The following is a 22984-nucleotide window of genomic DNA, read 5'->3' as shown; positions in this document are numbered from 1 at the left end:
TTACCAATAAGGACGTGGGAAGTAGTTTTAGGAAATCTAACTTAGCCGGACTGCACCGAGAGGAGGAGAGCATTTGCCCATATTCCATTTTCCACTTCGTGTTTAGCTATTCTTTCCGAATTGCATGTAGAGACGTTGCTTTTCTGAACTTTGATGCTGAATCTTGATGTCTTGCTGACCAAACTGATGTCCTATTGACGAAGACTGTCACAGGTTGCTGAACCATACTTTGGCAAGGTATAAGACGATGCTACTGATTGTTATGTCTATTTTGCTTTTGTTTCTAGGTACCAACTGCTAATTTTGATAGAGCCATAGTTAAATGGTTTTACAAATTTGTGTGACTAAATGGTTTTGCATGAGGTCCAAACATGCTATTCTACTCCGATGTTTGTTAGGGTTCTAACTGATGAAGTTCTCTACATGCTATAACAGTTGATGTCTTTTCTTTGCTGAATCTAAATGTATGTTATGTGCACAGTTAATCTTGCTATTAATTTGTACTGTAACCTTAAAATGTGTAGTTGCTTAAGCTTTGATTAGATTACGATTCTTTCACCGCTTTGGTCAGCCAGTATTGTTTTTGTTTGTTTATCATTCGACATTGAGACTCAGTTACGTGATATTAGCATTGTTAATATAGGGAAATAAACATTCTAACTTTATATAAAGGTGTGGGTAACCATGGTCTAGAGGTCATGGTGTGTGGAAATTACTGACTCCTATTAATTATTGATGTCATTGATTGTTGGTGCTATTGATCTGTATTGGTAAGGGGTTATATGGTGGGAAATACTTGAAGCATAGTCAATAGGTCCATCGGCCTATACGCATCTCCCTTGTAAGTTTACTTAATAAGGTCTGACACGCTAGCATTACAAGCTTCCTTCAGATATCACGGCCCATCCCGAGCTGACGTATTTCTGCAATCATGATGGCTCACGTCAATCCGACTTTTGAGCGCACCTGTTCATGATTAGAGAACCCTTCTTAAACCTTGTGGTATCTCTCCCCATCAGCGTTGGACCACATGAGTACACGCATTTTTACATTGAACTTGTAATGTAGCCTCTGCCCCTTGGTGGTTCTTTTATTATCTATTATCTTTTTCCACCATCATTGCAGCAGTGCACAAGACTTTGGCTTTGACCTAAGGGGCTGAAGAAATACTCCCTATAGGGTAAGATTGTTACCCTCACCTACTGGGATATGAACTTTACATGTGTTTGTGCTGTTGGTCTGTGTTTTCTATGTTTTTCATGTGTTTTGGAGTCCACACACGTGTGGTCATCAGCCTGGAGTGCTTTGTGCATGAACATTTACCACTGGATTGCAACATTTGCAGTAAATTGAATTGATCATGAGTGTCTTCCTAAGCACCTCTTGAGAAGACACTATTTAAGACATTGGTCATTCATTTCATTTATCTCTTTTATTTTGAGAAATACTTCAATTAGGTATTTTTTTGTTAGGGAACTCTATTTAGTTTTTTCACATCCCATCTAGGTGTAGGGTAGGGATTATCCTGGTCTTGCAGAAATGCCACGGATCCGGTGGGACCTTTAGGCGTGAAACATGTCAACCCTACATAGCACACACTAAGGCTTTCCTCGCACATAGAGCCCTTGTGATAGCACTAATTCCTGCAATTTTAGCCCTGTCCAGGGAACCACTGCATTAATGCAATTCAATGTCCCTGAGATAGTTTTAATTCACTTTCTTCCTTATTCACTCCACCCTACCCACTTTCTACCGTCACACACACACATTATGGCATTAAATAAAAAGATCTCCAGGAAAGAGCCCTCTCATGGGGCCCGTCAGGCATTCTAGCACCAGCCCGATGAGGAGCTAAGCCCTTTGATGAAGCATGCCACCTATTTGTGAGGGCATACAATTTTGATCTTAAGGATTCCCATTTACAAAGCTATATCCAACCTGATACCTTCTTCCTTTCTTCTTTTTCTATAGGAATGGTGCCCTTTTTGGTTAAATGTTAAAAAATCGGGAATCTCCGCCTGAACTGGGTCTAATGGTAAATATGCATTTGTTCATTTGCATATGCACTTACTTTCAAACGCTTCACACACTTTCCTGCACTCCCATTACAAGATGACTGCCAGATTGCCGTTGCCTAGAGTCCATTTTTAGGTCTCAGCTTGACAGCGCATGCGCTGTCTATTCTAGACACTTTGTTTACAATCTGTAGGCATACAGCGCACCCGTAGCTTACCATTTGTTAGCTTCAACATCACTCTTGTATCCTTCGTTTCTGTTTGTCACTGCACACGGGCGTCATGCTTCTTCTTGTATTTGGCCCTCCACTGGAGCATGGACCAACTGCTTGCGTCCATCTACTGAGCTTGTTTTTGGAGCTACTTTCTATTTGTGTTGAAGAACTTAATATGAGTGCTTGTGTTTTCCGTTGTACAGCACCAGTAGAGTGCGTTTTTGTATTGGTTCTTCTAAATACTTTTGTTACTCACACCCCACAGTTGAGCTTACCTCTTCCACTCTGGCAGTATGGTGTCCTGTTTCACAAAATTTCTTTTGGGCAGGGTTCTGCCTGTCTTATAATTGGGCCATCAATAAACCGTCACATTAATCTAGATTTTGCGGGCTCAACACCAAAATCCTGGTGCTGTTATCCCCAATCAACGGGGTGTTTTGAGCGCCCTAACTTACTTGAATCAGGACACATTTAGCTGCTGAGGGTGTCCATGTTGTGTTGGGAGGCTTCACTATCTTAATTAAGGTTGGCGGTTGAGGTCAGCAGCCATCTTTAAACAGATAGGGCAACAATGCATTTTAGTCCTATTGGGTGCTTACAGTCGGACAGAGTGGGCTGCCAGTGAAAAAAACTCAAATATTGAAAGTGTTTTAGCTTCTGGCTACATTAGCTAACCGAGTGGCCTTCTCTTCAGGATTGTTGATAATATCACTTCAGTTCACCATTTTAGCTTAGCAGGTAAGCAGCCCACCCCAATTTCTGTGCCCCTTTTCCATCGGGCATTTTCACATCCAAGGCCTCAGGGCCTTGGATGTTTCTTTTCATTTACGGTGATGCCATGCCTTCATATGTGTGTGTTAGAGTCAATATGTATTTAGGGGCATATTTATGGGCTCTTTGTACTGCCGCAGCATCACTTTTTTTGTGATGCTCTGGAGGCACAGACTAAAAAATCATATCTATGAGGCCACGCAAAACCACTTTGCATGGCTTTGAATGGCTTCATAGATATGGAGTAAGGCAAGGCAGTGCAAATTGCTGTGTTGCCTTACTCAGCCCTCAGGAAGCATTCCATGGGCGTTGCAGTGGGTGTTCCCACGCAGTGCTCATGGATTTTGATGCTTCCTCAGATTTACAAAAGCATGTAAACCTGGGGATGCACCAAAACCTTATGCTTACCCCTGGTGATGGCACTTTTCTTTTCCCTATATGGAATGAATGCTGCTGCTGTTGCCAGGTGGGGCAAATGTTCGCCTGTTCTTGCAAGGGCTCAGCGAGTATGGATTTATTTGTGTGTCTGTTCTATTAAAACTACAGGTATATCACAACCTGTGTGAGTCTTGTGCTTATTTTTGACAGCCTAGATGGAGCATGTAGGAATGCTGTGGTCAGTAGTGCAGAAACCCTTCACTTGTTCGATTCTCAGCACTGATTGTTAAATTAACCTGCTTTCGTTATTATGACATTGAAATTTCATATTTTCAGTTTTGCCACATGATTCAACAAACACACATTTCGCCTCAGTTTATCTAACGCATTAGGATGGTGAATTTATTTAGAATGTACATCGCTGCTTGTTCTCTAGACATGGTACAGCACACATTGTTTTTTAAATACTTCCTTTTCCAGTGTTACCATAAGAAACCATATGCCTTTATGCTCTAATAATAGACTTTGCTTACAGGCTTTAATATTTTATTAAGAACAGAGTGCTCTGATGGGGAATTTTAGGCAGTCTGTGGCTGTTTATTTATTCAAAATACATGAAATGAACTGGGCTGCTCTCAGATGCACCTATCAACAGCCCCACCACCCATTCATCACCAAGACTACAACACGATCAAACTCAAAGGCACATTTAGGTCACCTTTTACTCTGGCCCATTAACAACAAAGCATGTTTATATTTTCCAGTTCAATTGGATGGCCACCCTAGTGACTGTGTAAGGCATTAGTAACTTGAGACAGCCACCCCCTCTTGTGTTGTGTGGCTTGCTACGCTCCCCTCTTGTTGTGTTCCTTGTCCTGCCCCTCCTGCCAGACAAAAAGGAGCTATGACGTGGTCAGTGTGGGCTGTCCAATAGCACTTTTTTCATGGCTTTCAGCCATGCTGAATAGCAGATGTACTGCTATGCTACATGGCTAAAAGGCATGGACAGTGCCAATAGCTTTTGCAATCCAGAGACATATTGCATTTGCCACTGCTTGTTTGTTCGTGTGAGGTTAAATAAAGAGCTCCTTCACACTATTTATCTGGTCCCTGGTCAAAATTGCATAATCTCTTCTTTTTTTGCCTGTGGCTGGATAAATAGTGGAGTTTTGGATAATCAGCCGGCTGCTGCCTACATCGTAGAGACCATGTACTATTCAACTGACCACTGGGTAAATACCAGAGATTGTGTACTATTTGGGCCAGATAAATAGTCACTTCCAAAAAGAAAATACCATAAAATAAGGCAGATTTCAATTCGTGAAATAAGAAAAGGAAAAATATTAGGAGAAACTCTGGGGCATATTTATCATGGTTTTGCGTTGTCCTTGCGCAAAGAGTGCAAGGTCGAAGCAAAATCTAAGTCAGATTTATCAAGCCATGCAAGGACACCTTGCATGGCCCTGGGTTGCTTGATAAATCTGGGGAAACGCAAGGCAGCTCAAATAGCTGCCTTCCATTTTTCTGCCCCATGGCGGCGTTTCATGGGTGGAGCGTGGGTGTTCCCACGCATCCACCCATGGATTTTGGTGCATGCCCAGAGTTACCAACACTTGTAAACCTGGGGATGCTTCAAAATACTACGCCATCCCAGGAGAAGCACAACGAGGAGAAATATTATTATTTATCCACCTTATTTCCTCTTTCTAAATGTGCTGCATTCTGCAGCACATTTAGAAAGCGAAAAATGCCTCTGAGGATTGTTTGAATGCAGGAAGGGGCACCTTCCTGCACAAAAGAATCCTGCCTGCAACGCAGGCACCCTTGCACTATGGTGCAAGGGTGCCTGCGTTGGCCCAAAGCAGACCATTGTGCGCCAGTGCAAAGAAAGGACAGGAATGCGCTGTATCATGGTAAATATGGTGCATTCCTACCCGTTCACGCAGCGCAGCAAGGTGTAATAATGATGAATCTGCCCATCTGGGACTAGCAGTGATAGTGATTCATCACAATGCCTCATAAACATGTATCACCAGCCATCAAAATCTAGAACAGTAAACAAGAAAGCTCCTCAGTAAGTGAATTATAAAGTACAAAGATATTTAAAAAATTACATACGAAGCCCCAGACGTAATAGAAGAACTCATTCTGTTGGGCAATATGGAAGCCAGTGCAAGACTGTGGGGAAATTAAATGTATTTAAAAAGAATTCTGAATACCGTGAGCTGGAAATTAAAGAAGCAAGTTCAGTCAGACGCTCTGTGCATTACAGACAATGACAAAACACGCAAATACTAGTGCTTGCATGCAAGGTAAAAACTTTAGCTTTCCTTGAGTGTTCTCATGTGCTACAGTAAATACGACAGTCACATTTACGAATGAATGAAATACAAATTCAAGTGTGTTTTTCTTCGAAATTATCTTTATAGATAAGCCACAGCTGGAGCACAATGGAAGTAATCGATGGCATATTACTCAGACAAGGGCACTCGGTTTTTTAAATTAATGTTTTCCTATCTACAAGCATTTAAACCACTAGAGCTATCCTTACAATAGAACGCGATTTCCAGGCCCAGGACCTCGGTTTGCATTAATGACGCATTTAGGTTTAAGCAATCTGTTGTGAAAAACCTCCATTCATAGACGAACACGCGAAAAACCCTCGAGAGGCCTTGAAATCTCCACAAGATGGAGGGGTGGGTGATAATGCGGTGGGAAGGGACTGGTGAGCATCGAAGCGCTCATTCAGCTGGCAGTCGATAACAAAGTAACCTTGACAGAGCTCTAAAAAAGTATATTCAGAGGTAGGCAGGAGAAATATTTCCCCTTTAAGGGTAGTACAATGGAATCTTCCTTAGGTTAAGCAATCTCTAGTAGAGGACGTGAAGTGGGCTGGCCCAATGGTATAATGTGAAAACTGCGGAAAGGTCGTATATGAAAGGTAGACATGACTGGCGCTGTCAAGTGAATCATTTGTGAGCTGAGACCCAAACATTGCCCAGGAGCTGCCATCAAGTTGCGACTTGAAAAATGCAATTTGGGATGTACAGACTCATTTTTGCGATTCGGTAAACTATTTACCGAATCGCAAAAAGGGTTATGCAAGTCGCAATTAGGAAGGGGTGTTCCCTTCCTAATTGCGAGTCGCAGTCCCATGTATGATTGTTTTGTGACCACGAATTCCGTCGCAAAACAATTGCAGTTAGCACCAGTTTCAAGCTGGTGCTAACCCATTCGCAATGGGACCCCTTCCCCTTTGTGAATGGCAGCGAAAATATTTTTTCAGAGAAGGCAGTTGTTTTCCTTTTTTGTTTTTGAAATGCATCTCCATCCCTGTGAGGGCAGCCATTCCGAATGGGGTCGCAAATTGCGACCTACCTCATGAATATTCATGAGGTAGGTAATTTGCGACCCCATTGGGAATCACAAACAGTGTCATTGACACTGTTGTACATAAGGATTGCGACTCGCAAATTGCGAGTGGCTCTGACTCACAATTTGCGAGTCGCAAAAGCTGTATTTCGTACATGTGGCCCAATGTCTCTCGTGATTGGTTCTCAGTGTCAGTAGATACCCAGCATAAAGGAACAAACTCAAATGTTGGAACAACTGGTAGAGAACTCTTCCATAACCAAAAGGAAATCACATTCAGGGAATCTTCTCTTTAACAATTTGATGGAAGCAGCATCTTTTCCTTAAAATTATGGCATAACATTGCACCAAATTGTATGCACAATAAAATTACAGGAATTGACAGCACACAAACGTTAGTCCCAATTGCAGGGACAAATGAATGTTTTTTAAATAATCTTTATTGAAAAATGAAGGCTCTAGCAAGTTAACAATCAGAGATATAAAGCAGGCACATAGCATAGAACCAGTTACTAAAAACAGAAGATCCGTAGGCAGCTCATTTAAAAAACAGTGGATCAGGCAGTTCATATAGATTTCTAGCAGCATTCGCTACCTCTATATGCTCCCAATGACAGGGTTATTGAAATGTATCCTCGTGCTCTTCCCTTAGCACGTACATAAGATTATTATTTATAGAATAATGCAGGGACATTCAAGATGAGTCCACAAGTATAAATAAGGTCAGGGCACAAAGTGCATTCCAGGAGCATTGACTACATGGCATACTGAATAGGAACTTCAGAGACATAAAAGTAGGAGCAGTTGCCTCTCCAGTGTAGAAAGGAGAGGTACCTCCCCACCCCACACACACACTTTTAATGGAGATGTAGACGTGGGGGCGGTGGAAAAAGACAATAGCAAGTTCATAGTTCAGCATTATTTGTTCAACCAAAATGTCCATCTGGTCTACATGCATGCATTTTGGCTGATTTTTCATACACAGGGAAAAACTCCTAAAATTCTTTATGAATCTCATAAATTTATTCCAAAGTTGGAAGTAATCATATGAGAGTAAGTTTCAAGAATTTAGAAGCCTGCCTTTTGAATAGGACCCAACAACTTCTCTCAATTGTGCCATATGAAAAGAAAAATGTACCTCTTATACATTTGTTGAACTTCAGTTGTAGAAAATATTTCTAATCATCACCCACAGCAAGGAAGCTTAGTAATTGATTCGACATTTTCTCTTTATTCTGTACAAGTTGCTCTGATTGTATTTCAAGGCCAGTGTGATCAACTTTGTATGGCTAAAATAACTTTGCAGTGCCAAGGTTTACTAGCATAGAGGGCAGACAAAGAAGTGCACGAGGTGGTTAAAAGCTGTGGGAAATCACAAAGGATAGAGTTTGAACAACAATAATAAACAGGTGGATGTAGAGAAAGGGAATATTCAACTGTCAAACGTAGGTGGAAGAGCAATAGAAACAACTTGGTGGAAAGGAGAAAAATGTAAAAAAATCTATCTTTTACAGAAAATGAACAACTCATAGAGACATGGATGTGGGGGGAGTGTGAATTAGGGAACGCTGGAGGCTACAAAAGCCACCCCACAAATGGTAACAAACTACTACTGACAGCCTATTATTTTTTGGTAGGAAAGCTGCCCTTTGTTGAACACTACTTTATTAAAAATAACAACGTCTTAGGTGAATCATGCAAATCACGACTAGTTATGCAAGAGTCAGACAGAGTTGTAGTATTAAACAATGAAACCAGCTTTTCTTGACATGTCAGATATAGAAAATGTATGTATTTATGTGGTTAGTTTAGTTAAACTGTAGGCAACTGTACTCAGTCTTTGAGAAGGCGGGAGGATTAGAAGTGCTAAATTTCCAAAAAGAGTTCTTCGGGGGGTGCACATTTTGCAAAGTTGTTCTTGTATAATATCAGAAATTCTAGGTTTCTATTTGCAGATTTGCAAAATAGGCAACGTTTCTAAGAAACCTAGACGGTGGGAAATCCCACAAAATGTAGGTTTTGTGATAGAAAAAACTTGCAAACCTTACTTTTCCAGTCTGAAGATGTTCCTGCAAAAAGGTCTTGCTACATCAATCTCCTGCAAATTCATTTTTTCCAAGACATTTTGCACAAAAGTTAATTTTTGGAAAAGTGACAAATTATGCAACTTAGTCTACCTTCTAAATTTGTCATTGCTGCATAACTGCCAACTTACATACTTTTTTGCAAAAATATAATTTCATACATGCCTTCAGATGAACATTCCCCTACAAATAATTTGAAGAGGAATATATGTTTTCTTTCTTTTCTGGCAGTGGTAGACAACACTACTGCATGGATGAACAGGTAGAAGTGAAAGAGTAAAGATGTAACAAGATGTTATAACACTGGCCCTGGGATGAGAGTGAAAAATGTAAAGAGCCTCTTAGTAGAATGGATTTCACTATTATTATTTGCACCCAGTTTCTATGACTCAATTGGCCTCCTACTGCGTAACTTACTCAAAGTACAAATATCCAGACATGAATTAATCAGATGTTGACCTCTCCTAAAGCTTTTAAGCATTCCACCCCTAATTCTACCAGTAGTCAGCTTTCAGCTGCAGATAAGCTGTTAATGCCATCCATCCCAGGTCTCCCTTTTCCTTTCTTTGTTTATGATTTGTCATCTTTCGAGGCAAATACAAATTTGTGCATAGCCCGGACGTACTCCGATCCATTGGTACAGGACAGCTTCAGCTTCATTAGCGGCATGAAGAACTGGGTGGTGAAGTGCCTCAGCGGGGGGCAAGGGGCACGGATAGCATCCATGAAAACCTAAAGGATAGAAAGCATACAAAGAAAGTATAGTTCCTCAGTTCCATTGAAATCTATTGGAGAAAAAATAAATCCAACCAGTGGAAAGTAAAAATGCAGATGTGATGAGTGAAGCCATCACCATATAGCCTTTTTGTTAATGGGGTTTTAAAGAAACTATTAAAATATTTTAGACATCATTTAATTGAAATGTTGGATCAGCTTAAAATAAATAAATAATGAAATAAATAATGAAATAAATAATGATATTACAACTAAACAACTACAGAAACAACATTTTAAATATCCTATTCCAAGGCAACAAAAGAACAAATATACACTGTTCCAAATCACAAAGGCAGCAAAGCTTAAGGAGAACAATCAACAAGGTAAGAATAAGTATCAAAAGGAAAGAGAAGTTGAAGAGAAAAAGTCTTAGGTTACAGAAAGCTACAAGCATTATGATTAATATTTGACTTTGCAATGCATTTGAAACCAATTCCTAAAATACACTGTTATCGGCAAACAATCCTAGAATGTATTTTCATATTTCAAGACATCCTGTGGAATTAATAGCTCATGTAGACTGTTTCAGCTAGCTATTCTTTCAGCACAATTAGTGTGTACTATGCCTTTTGGATATGTTTTGTTGTGCAGAGAAAATTCTTGGCTCTCTTTTATTGATGACAAGGGGATGCTGAGCGGCTATTCAGAAGTGCTGCTTTTTGATGGACAGTTTTGCGTGGTCTTTTTCTCTAAAGGCAAACTGCTCTTTTCAGGCAGGATTCCATTAAGGTATATGGCAGCCAGGTGTAACTCCGCCTTCCAGAAAATATGACTGCCAAAAAAGGAGCAAGCCTTTTTGGTATATGGGAGTACGGTGAGCTCAATCATGCTTAGCTTGTACATCTGCACTCCCTCACTTTCCATTCCCTTTCTGGAAAATTACTCCACCTTATGCTGTCCAGAGCCTAGAATTGATTTAGCTCTTGGATTACCTCACTTACAGAACGACTGAAGCACAGCTGGCAGTCTGATATGATATTATGTAGAAGGACAACAGACTGTAAGTAAAAATGCCTTTTCCCTGCATCCATGGCATTGTTAGACCTGGTCTTATGTTTGTCTTGATATGTCAAAGAGATCAATTTATTCAGACATCTTACCCGCAAAACATCCTCTGTGTCTTGGGCAACATCCTGAAATAGTGTCTGGCAGTGCTGAAGATACTGACCATACAGTTCTCTGGTCTCTGGATCCACACTTTCCAGACTGCCATCTTCTGGGTCCGAGCACTGGACATTATTCAGGAAGTTGGTGTTCACAGGCCCGCATTCTATCAAGCTCACACTTAGCAGGACAAGCCAGAGAGAGAAAGTCACATTATGAGCGACTGCACCTGAAAAATGTTAACAAACAACTTTTCCAGGCACTCCTTTGATAGATAATGAATAAGAATGTGTAGTGTTTGCACCTGTGTAAATATTGCACATTGTTTAATAATCACAGATGAAGAAATTGTGCAAATACTCTAAGAATAAATGTAAGGCAGAAAACAGTTAAAACGTGCTCGTTATAGGTTTTTAAAAAATATTAATTGTGTTCCATTACACCAACAATGACATATAAACACACAAAAGCTAACTGTGTGTTATTCAAGTTTAAATTTTCCCCCCTTTAATGTAGTCCTGTGTTTAGTATGGCTAACGTTTAGGAGCATTTAGGAGCCATCTTGTTTCATGTCACATGTGTATTTTTTCCAGGAGAAGCTGAACTCCCAATTAACAAACGCGATGCTTCTTTGCTTTCTTTCTAATGTCAAATGATTTCCTTTACATGACAGCTGTAGAGTGTCCTAATAAGTTGATACAGTCCACCTGCATAGTATCTGTTGCAGGTAAGTAAGTTTGAAGGACATTTCGAGAAGCTTCATAGTGTAGGACCCAGAGAAACAAATAACCCCTGGATATTATACTAGGTGATCCTTGAAGAGGTATCTCTTAAATTGCTTTATGAAATGGAGGAGACAAGTTGCTTTTTGGATCTGGTTGACATGTAGTTCTTGCTAATTTCATTCTTAAACTCAAACATGGCAATGTCCCTGGTATGGTGGCATGTTGAAGGGCACTGTTTGGTTGGCAACTAAAAAGGTCTTACAGATGATACCAATTGTTCCACAAGTATTGGTGCAATCTGACCATATTGTTAAAGACCCTTGATAAGATGTGCAGGTGTGTGGAGGCCACACTTCAATAAGGCAAAGTACAGATCTAGGATGCTCACAATTGCACACCAGTGCTTAAGCTGAAACTGGGCTTTGGGAAGTTCAACTTGTTTCTGAGAAGAAAGGAGAACTATTGGCATTTTGTTCAGATTTCTTTGGGGACATGTAACTTAAAAATGAGAATTATATCAATGTTGAATGCAACAATTGAATTCAGCGTAGCGTATAGTGTTTTTACAGTTTTCACACTTTCATAGTGACTAGACTCTAGCAGCTGATGTGAATATGCCTAGCCAGGGACACTACAAGTGCTGGGCACCAGCCTAGTGCTGCTGCCACAAATTACTAGTCATTTTGACACCCGGGCTGTGCCAGTCTGTGCATAGTGATGCATCCCATGTGCTGGCTTTATGGGTGCCATAGTGCTGTGGTGGAAATAGTGGACTCACTTGTCACAAGAGAAATTTCTGAGCTGGAGGATCAGGCCATGACACCTTTCAGTATGGCACTGTGCAGCACAGTTGTGGCTCTGCATAACAGTTTGCAGTTGCATTTTACAGTGACTACCACAGAGTGTCTCTGAGTGCCACAAGCAGTGGTTTGTCTGTCTGGTGCACTGATGGCAGTGAAGCAAGGCTGACAGAGTGGTAACGGCCAGCCGCTGGTAGCAGGTTAGGCACCTGGGACAAATTCATTTAAGAAGAATTCTTGGCTTTTTAGGACTGGCTTTTGACAGTGACTTATTGCTAACAATATACATTGTTGGGCCCCTATCTTTCAGACATTGACTTTCTACAGTCAGACTCGTTGAGCTATTGGCTTGAGACTTAGTCAATCACGTCTTGGCTCAACCCACTGGAGTATTCATCGCCCACTAAATGCTACTGGCTGTTTGGGTGCATTGTTTCAACATCAATTGGAATGCACAAAGGACTATTTTACAAATCAGTTTGTGCTGCATTCTCAACTTCCCACTGGCTGCCATTTGCCTAACCTACTCACTCCACTCACTGATAGTTTGTGTTAATGCTCATGCAACAACTGGACACATGGAGAACTAGACCGAATCAATTAAGGCTCTCAGTAGTGGTGTGGAATCTTTTGGTGCACTTCTGAGTCAAAAGTCACACCAGCTGTACCCTGTCAATTTGCAATATCTGTGTCTGATATCCTACACAGACATAAGAAGCAAAATCAGTGTGCTTGCAAGATACACTAAAAAACAAAAAAGAAAGAGCTCTTCTCTACTTGTTAAAAAAGATACTCGATGTCTCACAAGCTGTGAGTGTGTGAACTCATAGTACAATCACCTCCAGGGGCTGCAACGCTATTGGTGCTATTTTAAAATAGAATTTACCTTCGAATTTGCACTATGCAGTGATTCAAAATGGTTAAATGGCCTTCTACTTACACCAAAATGTATTTCTCTAGCCCACGCCATTTGCATGCAGCTAAAAAAATCTGCATCCAAAAAAACATAACTCAGACTTCTGTACACAGTGGACACCCTCCTGCAGAAAAACAATCCTCTGAGGCTTTTTCCTTATTACAGTTCCCCTAGGGCATCATAGCATTTTGATGCATTCCCAGGTTTACCATTCTTGGTAATCTGGGAATGCCCCAAAATCCACCCACACTCCACCCATGGAACACCACCCTGGGCGTAGTAAAGAAACACAATTATTTGTGCTGTGTTGCGTTACTCTGGATTTATCAAACTATGCAGGGCCAAGGTGTGGCTAGAGAAAATCTGATATAGGTTTTGTGTCACCCTTTCACCCACTTAAGTGGCAAAACCTTCGTGAATATGCCCCTTAGGATATAGACTGCAGTTGTGGCTCATTAAACTTTCTGCCTGATGATAGCAATATTCAAGGCTATCGTGTTTTCAGTGTTAACCTTTTCTTGATCATACTGGTGTTTTCTCCGGGTTTTCCAAATGTTTTGAAAGCAATGCTTTACAATTGTTAATTTGGCTAGACCTCCAAAACAGATCTGCTTTTTTTCAGGATTTACAAAGCATATCGCTAGTTTGCAGTGATAGTGTTCATATTTAAGGTAAAGGAGAGTTATGGAATGATATATAGGGCCCGATTTCGAGTTTGATGGATGAAAAACCCTGTCCGCCAAACTCCTGACAGGGTGGCCGCCGCCTACGTTGCGACCTCCCCGCAGGAGTTAATAACACTTTCCTGCTAGGTCAACGGGCGGAAACCTAAGTTTCCACACTCTGGCCCAGTGGGAAACAGGCTCCAGCATTGTCGCCGGCTCGTAATCGCCTGTCGCCTTCAGGGTGCACCAGCGCCCTCGAAATGTTCACAGTGAACATTGCAATGGTGCTGGCCAGGGGGGGGCCTGCACTGCGCATGCCAAGTGCATGGGCAGGGCAGGGGCCCCCTGGGGCCCCCTGCACCTGTTCACCAGCATTTTTCGTGGCGGTGGTACCTCCATAAAACCGCAGAGGCAGAGAAGGGGGTCGTAATCCCCAGGCAGATTAGGGCTGCCACCACCTCAGGTCGCCAGTATCGGCGGTTCCCTGGCAGCCCGATCGGTAGGGTTGTAATGTGGTGCTTGGACCGGCTTATTGGCGGCGGTCCAACCACCACCCACAAACTTGGCGGTCAGAGGCCCATAGTGTCTTTCCACTGGCAGTGTGCCCATTGGATGTTTGGTAGATTACTAAACATAAAAGTCTGTGTATTGCACTCACACTCACAGACTCTCTTACATGTCATTATCACCCATATTCTGTGTGTGTATGGAGGGACCCAGTCTGGTTTACAGCACTCAGTTCCTGGACACAGGTGGGTGGGTATTTAACCTATTCTTTTTTAAATATTATACCATAGTAGAGGTGATGAGCCTTGCTAACAGCTTGGAAACTTGCAGAACTTGTAAAATGTTAAATTACACCAGATTATTGTGCAGTCCTGATGCTTCCACCAGGTCTGACACTGCCTTTCTGTACTGTTTGATAGATTACATGAAGGTTGTGCTACTGCTGTTGCATGGCGATTCATAGTTGCAATGGTACCCTTGTCAAATTTCACACTTTCTCATTCTTGACCTTGTAACTGACGTGAAATTGCAATTTAGGATTTGAAATTTTGACGTTAAGCTTGTAAACGTGGGCTCAAAAATTCTAGCAGTAAAGTGCAATTGTATAAAAAGACAGGATTAACTGAACTAGTCACAAATAAAAATGAGACACCTTGCAGCAATGAATGTTTCTGTTTATGCTCTTTTGGTATGTGGAATGTCTTGCATACTGCTTTTACCACTGTACCATGCACACTGTGACAACATACTTTTCACAGGTATCTGTCACCACACCTTGCAGTGAATGTTTAAAGCATGGAGTTTTGCCAGGTGACCTGCTATCAATACTTACTTGTAAGCAATGGGGTCTGTGTATGAAATAATTAGATCAGATCTGAAAACATGCTTCTAAACCCAGCACCTTTTCATTCCAAACATACAACACTGAAGGCAACACACGGAAAAATAAACATCATTTTAGTGCTACCCCTAAACAAGGAAATGTAAGCAGACTAATCTTTCTTGCAGCTTGTGCAACAAAATCACATTCTGTTGGCCCCTTATGAGAGAAATAGTACATGACACATTCGCTTGCACTTTATTTTCTTAGTGCACATTTTAGTTTGTGGATTTACAGGTGTATAGAAGTGTTAACATCTATTTCTCTTTCAGTGATGTTTTATCAGTTGTTATAGGTGAAAACCTAAAATGGGAAAGCTTAAATTTCCTACATGCTGTACCCATGCTGCAGCTGGGATGACTTGTTTGAGCCATATGTTAAACCGTCTGGATTTGGGAACAAATCAGCTGGGGGGCCCACTATGAGGCACCTTGGAGAACATATATCTCAGCTTTATTTGCTCAACCGTGACCATATAACAATCTAAGGTCTGTGTGGTGACGCAGAGCAATTTCTAAAATGTGCCATTCTACCTTGAGATGTCAACTATTGGCAGGCGCACTTGGGAGGAGGAAACAAGAGGTAAAAAATTATAATATTCCATGCTACCTAATGGGAATACCATTCTGTGATTTTCCAGACACGAGGCATTGACCAATTGAAAGGGTAATTTAACAATAATCTGTGACATCACTGATGATAAATATTCTCAAACCTCAAAAAACACATATTTGCTCCATTCTCTTTGTCTTCACTCTATTGCCAACAAGTGAGAGTAGCTTCAAGTTCTGTTCCCAATAAATAAATAGCATGTTTCACATAAAACACCCTAAGGCTCAACACCCAGAAGTTAGAAGTTACCTATCTCTGGGAAGCAAAGAAATGTTAGAAATAAATCTATCCTCCAACTAGACCAGTGTTTCACAAACTCTGGGTTGCAAGTTTGTCCAAGCAATAATAAAGATTGTAAAGAAATGGCTCCCTGTTGCAGTTACCCCCCACTTTTTGCCTGGTACTGATGCTGACTTGACTGAGAAGTGTGCTGGGACCCTGCTAACCAGGCCCCAGCACCAGTGTTCTTTCACCTAAAATGTACCATTGTTTCCACAATTGGCACACCCTGGCATCCAGATAAGTCCCTTGTAACTGGTACCTCTGGTACCAAGGGCCCTGATGCCAGGGAAGGTCTCTAAGGGCTGCAGCATGTATTATGCCACCCTAGAGACCCCTCACTCAGCACAGACCCACTGCTTACCAGCTTGTGTGTGCTAGTGAGAACAAAATGAGTAAGTCGACATGGCACTCCCCTCAGGGTGCCATGCCAGCCTCTCACTGCCTATGCAGTATAGGTAAGACACCCCTCTAGCAGGCCTTACAGCCCTAAGGCAGGGTGCACTATACCATAGGTGAGGGTACCAGTGCATGAGCACTGTGCCCCTACAGTGTCCAAGCAAAACCTTAGACATTGTAAGTGCAGGGTAGCCATAAGAGTATATGGTCTGGGAGTCTGTTTTACACGAACTCCACAGCACCATAATGGCTACACTGAAAACTGGGAAGTTTGGTATCAAACTTCTCAGCACAATAAATGCACACTGATGCCAGTGTACATTTTATTGTAAAATACACCACAGAGGGCACCTTAGAGGTGCCCCCTGAAACTTAACCAACTATCTGTGTAGGCTGACTAGTTCCAGCAGCCTGCCACACTAGAGACATGTTGCTGGCCCCATGGGGAGAGTGCCTTTGTCACTCTGAGGCCAGTAACAAAGCCTGCACTGGGTGGAGATGCTAACACCTCCCCCAGGCAGGAGCTGTAACACCTGGCGGTGAGCCTCAAAGGCTCACCCCTTTGTCACAGCCCAGCAGGGCACTCCAGCTTAGTGGAGTTGCCCGCCCCCTCCGGCCACGGCCCCCACTTTTGGCGGCAAGGCTGGAGGGAACAAAGAAAGCAACAAGGAGGAGTCACTGGCCAGTCAGGACAGCCCCTAAGGTGTCCTGAGCTGAGGTGACTCTAACTTTTAGAAATCCTCCATCTTGCAGATGGAGGATTCCCCCAATAGGGTTAGGATTGTGACCCCCTCCCCTTGGGAGGAGGCACAAAGAGGGTGTACCCACCCTCAGGGCTAGTAGCCATTGGCTACTAACCCCCCAGACCTAAACACGCCCTTAAATTTAGTATTTAAGGGCTACCCTGAACCCTAGAAAATTAGATTCCTGCAAACTACAAGAAGAAGGACTGCCTAGCTGAAAACCCCTGCAGAGGAAGACCAGAAGACGACAACTGCCTTGGCTCCAGAAACTCACCGGCCTGTCTCCTGCCTTCCAAAGAACTCTGCTCCAGCGACGCCTTCCAAGGGACCAGCGACCTCTGAATCCTCTGAGGACTGCCCTGCTTCGAAAAAGACAAGAAACTCCCGAGGACAGCGGACCTGCTCCAAAAAGACTGCAACTTTGTTTCAAGAAGCAGCTTTAAAGAACCCTGCAACTCCCCGCAAGAAGCGTGAGACTTGCAACACTGCACCCGGCGACCCCGACTCGGCTGGTGGAGAACCAACACCTCAGGGAGGACCCCCGGACTACTCTCCGACTGTGAGTACCAAAACCTGTCCCCCCTGAGCCCCCACAGCGCCGCCTGCAGAGGGAATCCCGAGGCTTCCCCTGACCGCGACTCTCTGAAACCTAAGTCCCGACGCCTGGAAAAGACCCTGCACCCGCAGCCCCCAGGACCTGAAGGACCGGACTTTCACTGGAGAAGTGACCCCCAGGAGTCCCTCTCCCTTGCCCAAGTGGAGGTTTCCCCGAGGAAGCCCCCCCTTGCCTGCCTGCAGCGCTGAAGAGATCCGTTGATCTCTCATAGACTAACATTGCAAACCCGACGCTTGTTTCTGCACTGCACCCGGCCGCCCCCGCGCTGCTGAGGGTGAAATTTCTGTGTGGGCTTGTGTCCCCCCCGGTGCCCTACAAAACCCCCCTGGTCTGCCCTCCGAAGACGCGGGTACTTACCTGCAAGCAGACCGGAACCGGGGCACCCCCTTCTCTCCATTCTAGCCTTCGCGTTTTGGGCACCACTTTGAACTCTGCACCTGACCGGCCCTGAGCTGCTGGTGTGGTGACTTTGGGGTTGATCTGAACCCCCAACGGTGGGCTACCTTGGACCAAGAACTGAACCCTGTAAGTGTCTTACTTACCTGGTAAAACTAACAAAAACTTACCTCCCCCAGGAACTGTGAAAATTGCACTGTGTCCACTTTTAAAATAGCTATTTGTGAATAACTTGAAAAGTATACATGCAATTGAAATGATTCAAAGTTCCTAATGTACTTACCTGCAATACCTTTCAAACAAGATATTACATGTTAAATTTGAACCTGTGGTTCTTAAAATAAACTAAGAAAAGATATTTTCCTATAACAAAACCTATTGGCTGGATTTGTCTCTGAGTGTGTGTACCTCATTTATTGTCTATGTGTATGTACAACAAATGCTTAACACTACTCCTTGGATAAGCCTATTGCTCGACCACACTACCACAAAATAGAGCATTAGTATTATCTCTTTTTACCACTATTTTACCTCTAAGGGGAACCCTTGGACTCTGTGCATGCTATTCCTTACTTTGAAATAGCACATACAGAGACAACTTCCTACATTGGTGGATCAGCGGTGGGGTACAAGACTTTGCATTTGCTGGACTACTCAGCCAATACCTGATCACACGACAAATTCCAAAATTGTCATTAGAAATTGATTTTTTGCCATTTGAAAAGTTTTCTAAATTCTTAAAAAGACCTGCTAGGGCCTTGTGTTAGATCCTGTTTAGCATTTCTTTTAGAGTTTAAAAGTTTGTAAAAGTTTGAATTAGATTCTAGAACCAGTTGTAGATTCTTAAAAAGTATTCCAACTTTTAGAAGCAAAATGTCTAGCACAGATGTGACTGTGGTGGAACTCGACACCACACCTTACCTCCATCTTAAGATGAGGGAGCTAAGGTCACTCTGTAAAATAAAGAAAATAACAATGGGCCCCAAACCTACCAAAATACAGCTCCAGGAGCTTTTGGCAGAGTTTGAAAAGGCCAACCCCTCTGAGGGTGGCAACTCAGAGGAAGAGGATAGTGACTTGGAGGAAAATTCCCCCCTACCAGTCCTATCTAGGGAGAACAGGGTCTCTCAAACCCTGACTCCAAAAATAGTAGTCAGAAATGCTGGCTCCCTCACAGGAGGGTCCAGCCTCTCTGAAATCACTGAAGATAACTCCAGTGAAGAGGACATCCAGTTAGCCAGGATGGCCAAAAGATTGGCTTTGGAAAAACAGATCCTAGCCATAGAAAGGGAAAGACAAGAGATGGGCCTAGGACCCATCAATGGTGGCAGCAACATAAATAGGGTCAGAGATTCTCCTGACATGTTGAAAATCCCCAAAGGGATTGTAACAAAATATGAAGATGGTGATGACATCACCAAATGGTTCCCAGCTTTTGAGAGGGCTCGTGTAACCAGAAAAGTGAACAAATCTCACTGGGGTGCTCTCCTTTGGGAAATGTTCACAGGAAAGTGTAGGGATAGACTCCTCACACTCTCTGGAAAAGATGCAGAATCTTATGACCTCATGAAGGGTACCCTGATTGAGGGCTTTGGATTCTCCACTGAGGAGTATAGAATTAGATTCAGGGGGGCTCAAAAATCCTCGAGCCAGACCTGGGTTGATTATGTTGACTACTCAGTGAAAACACTGGATGGTTGGGTAACTGGAAATGAAGTGTATGACTATGTTGGGCTTTATAATTTGTTTATGAAAGAACACATTTTAAGTAACTGCTTCAATGAAAAGTTGCATCAGTATCTGGTAGACCTAGGTCCAATTTCTCCCCAAGAATTGGGAAAGAAGGCAGACCACTGGGTCAAGACTAGGGTAACCAAAACTTCCACTGGGGGTGACCAAAAGAAAGGGGTTACAAAGCCTCCCCAGGAGAAAGTGGGTGACACTAGAAACAAAGAAAAAGAGTCCCCTGTAGGCCCCCAAAAACCAGACCAGGTGGGTGGGCCCAGAGACACAACCCAAAACAAAGGTGGGTACCAGGGTAAGAGCTGGGATGCCACTAAGGCATGGTGCCATAACTGTAAACACACCACACCAAGGACACTTCTTGTCCCAAAAACAAACCCCCTAGCAAAATCCCAGGGGTGACCAGTGTAGCCATTGGGGATGACTCCTCAGATGAGGAGGTCTTCATAGCCTTCAACTGGAAAAAGGGCCCAACCGGTGAGTTGGAGATTCCAGAGGGAAGTAGACACTTCCACCACCTACAGGTGAATGGAATCCCAGCCACTGCCCTGAGAGACACTTGTGCCAGTCACACTATTGTGCATAACAGGCTGGTGTTCTCAAACCAGTACATCCCAGGTGAGATGGCCAGAGTAAGAGTTAGCCCAGACAGGGTCACTAATAGGCCTGTGGCTCTTGTGCCCATAGAAGTGGGTGGAACTTTTAGCTGGAGAAGGGTGGTAGTCAGTACAGACCTCCCCCTTGATTGTCTCCTTGGAAATGACTACCCAGAGGTTAGTCAAAGCCTAAGAGAAGAACTGGTCCAGGGCCAGTCCTCTCCCAAGGATTCTGGAGTGCCTGCCTCTGCAGTAAATGCAAGTAGGCCCCAGAAGAAAAAGAAAAGGAAACAGAGTAGGAAAGGTGGACAACCTTTAGCCAAGGTTCCAGCAAGCCAAGGAGATAATGCTCCAGTAGAGGAGAACTCCAAAAGTGGCTCTGATAAAGTCCAACCTGACCCACAAGAAGTCCTGGCGAGTCAGGCAACTGTTAAGCCTGAGTGGGTGGCTCCTCAGCTAACAGAAGAAAGAGTGGAAGAAGGGTGTTTACTACAAGATGTGGTAACCCCCCACTCTAATACAGCAGACAGGCACCCTGAACCCAAAGAAGCCTGTAACTTAGCCCCTTCCCTTGTAGGTGAAGAGCTAAAGGTGTGGTTCTGGGCACTGACAGCTGTCAGTGGCCTCTGCTGGGTGTTAGCCTTTATGGCTGCACTATCCTTGGCATGGTGGTCTGACCCCATGCCAAATAACAAGTTAGGCCCCCTGACCCTGTTGGTCATGGTGGGGTTACTCCAGCTCTGGGTAACCTCTTTGGGTAAGCTAGGGGTGACCCTGGCTAAGATAAGATTAGCAGAGGTGAATACCTCTGACCTCAAAATAGAGAGAATGGGTAAAGACATAAAAAGCACAGACAAGAGGCAGTTCAGACTAGGTCCTATCACTGTGGAAGTGGGTCAGTTCCCCAGAGGGAATGACCTGAACAGGAGGATGTAAGGCAGAGTAGGCCCTGCAACAAACCAGACATTTCCTCTACTCTTCCTCGCCTGACAGACTAGGAAGACTCTTCCAGCTTTGGCTGAGTCTCCTGGCCTGTGGGCTGGGGGGGGCTTGTGTAAAGAAATGGCTCCCTGTTGCAGTTACCCCCCACTTTTTGCCTGGTACTGATGCTGACTTGACTGAGAAGTGTGCTGGGACCCTGCTAACCAGGCCCCAGCACCAGTGTTCTTTCACCTAAAATGTACCATTGTTTCCACAATTGGCACACCCTGGCATCCAGATAAGTCCCTTGTAACTGGTACCTCTGGGACCAAGGGCCCTGATGCCAGGGAAGGTCTCTAAGGGCTGCAGCATGTATTATGCCACCCTAGAGACCCCTCACTCAGCACAGACCCACTGCTTACCAGCTTGTGTGTGCTAGTGAGAACAAAATGAGTAAGTCGACATGGCACTCCCCTCAGGGTGCCATGCCAGCCTCTCACTGCCTATGCAGTATAGGTAAGACACCCCTCTAGCAGGCCTTACAGCCCTAAGGCAGGGTGCACTATACCATAGGTGAGGGTACCAGTGCATGAGCACTGTGCCCCTACAGTGTCCAAGCAAAACCTTAGACATTGTAAGTGCAGGGTAGCCATAAGAGTATATGGTCTGGGAGTCTGTTTTACACGAACTCCACAGCACCATAATGGCTACACTGAAAACTGGGAAGTTTGGTATCAAACTTCTCAGCACAATAAATGCACACTGATGCCAGTGTACATTTTATTGTAAAATACACCACAGAGGGCACCTTAGAGGTGCCCCCTGAAACTTAACCAACTATCTGTGTAGGCTGACTAGTTCCAGCAGCCTGCCACACTAGAGACATGTTGCTGGCCCCATGGGGAGAGTGCCTTTGTCACTCTGAGGCCAGTAACAAAGCCTGCACTGGGTGGAGATGCTAACACCTCCCCCAGGCAGGAGCTGTAACACCTGGCGGTGAGCCTCAAAGGCTCACCCCTTTGTCACAGCCCAGCAGGGCACTCCAGCTTAGTGGAGTTGCCCGCCCCCTCCGGCCACGGCCCCCACTTTTGGCGGCAAGGCTGGAGGGAACAAAGAAAGCAACAAGGAGGAGTCACTGGCCAGTCAGGACAGCCCCTAAGGTGTCCTGAGCTGAGGTGACTCTAACTTTTAGAAATCCTCCATCTTGCAGATGGAGGATTCCCCCAATAGGGTTAGGATTGTGACCCCCTCCCCTTGGGAGGAGGCACAAAGAGGGTGTACCCACCCTCAGGGCTAGTAGCCATTGGCTACTAACCCCCCAGACCTAAACACGCCCTTAAATTTAGTATTTAAGGGCTACCCTGAACCCTAGAAAATTAGATTCCTGCAAACTACAAGAAGAAGGACTGCCTAGCTGAAAACCCCTGCAGAGGAAGACCAGAAGACGACAACTGCCTTGGCTCCAGAAAC

General features: G+C 43.7%; 1 protein-coding gene across 1 annotated transcript in view; it reads right to left on the bottom strand.

Annotated features, from left to right (window-relative positions):
- Nucleotides 1-7184: 7184 nt before the first annotated feature.
- The window catches only part of HSD17B1 (hydroxysteroid 17-beta dehydrogenase 1), an 83289-nt gene continuing 67489 nt past the window's right edge, over nucleotides 7185-22984 (bottom strand). Inside the window, exons 5-6 of the mRNA XM_069237711.1 lie at nucleotides 10713-10896; nucleotides 7185-9567 (exon numbers count right to left, since the gene is read on the bottom strand). Of these exons, the coding sequence (XP_069093812.1) occupies nucleotides 9406-9567; nucleotides 10713-10896 (346 nt within the window). The 3' untranslated portion in view covers nucleotides 7185-9405. The remainder of the gene's footprint in view (nucleotides 9568-10712; nucleotides 10897-22984) is intronic.

This window comes from Pleurodeles waltl, chromosome 6 (genome assembly GCF_031143425.1).
Source record: "Pleurodeles waltl isolate 20211129_DDA chromosome 6, aPleWal1.hap1.20221129, whole genome shotgun sequence".
NCBI classification, from domain to species: domain Eukaryota; kingdom Metazoa; phylum Chordata; class Amphibia; order Caudata; family Salamandridae; genus Pleurodeles; species Pleurodeles waltl.
Note: the sequence above shows the minus strand (reverse complement) of the source record. Positions and strands in the feature narration are given on the sequence as shown.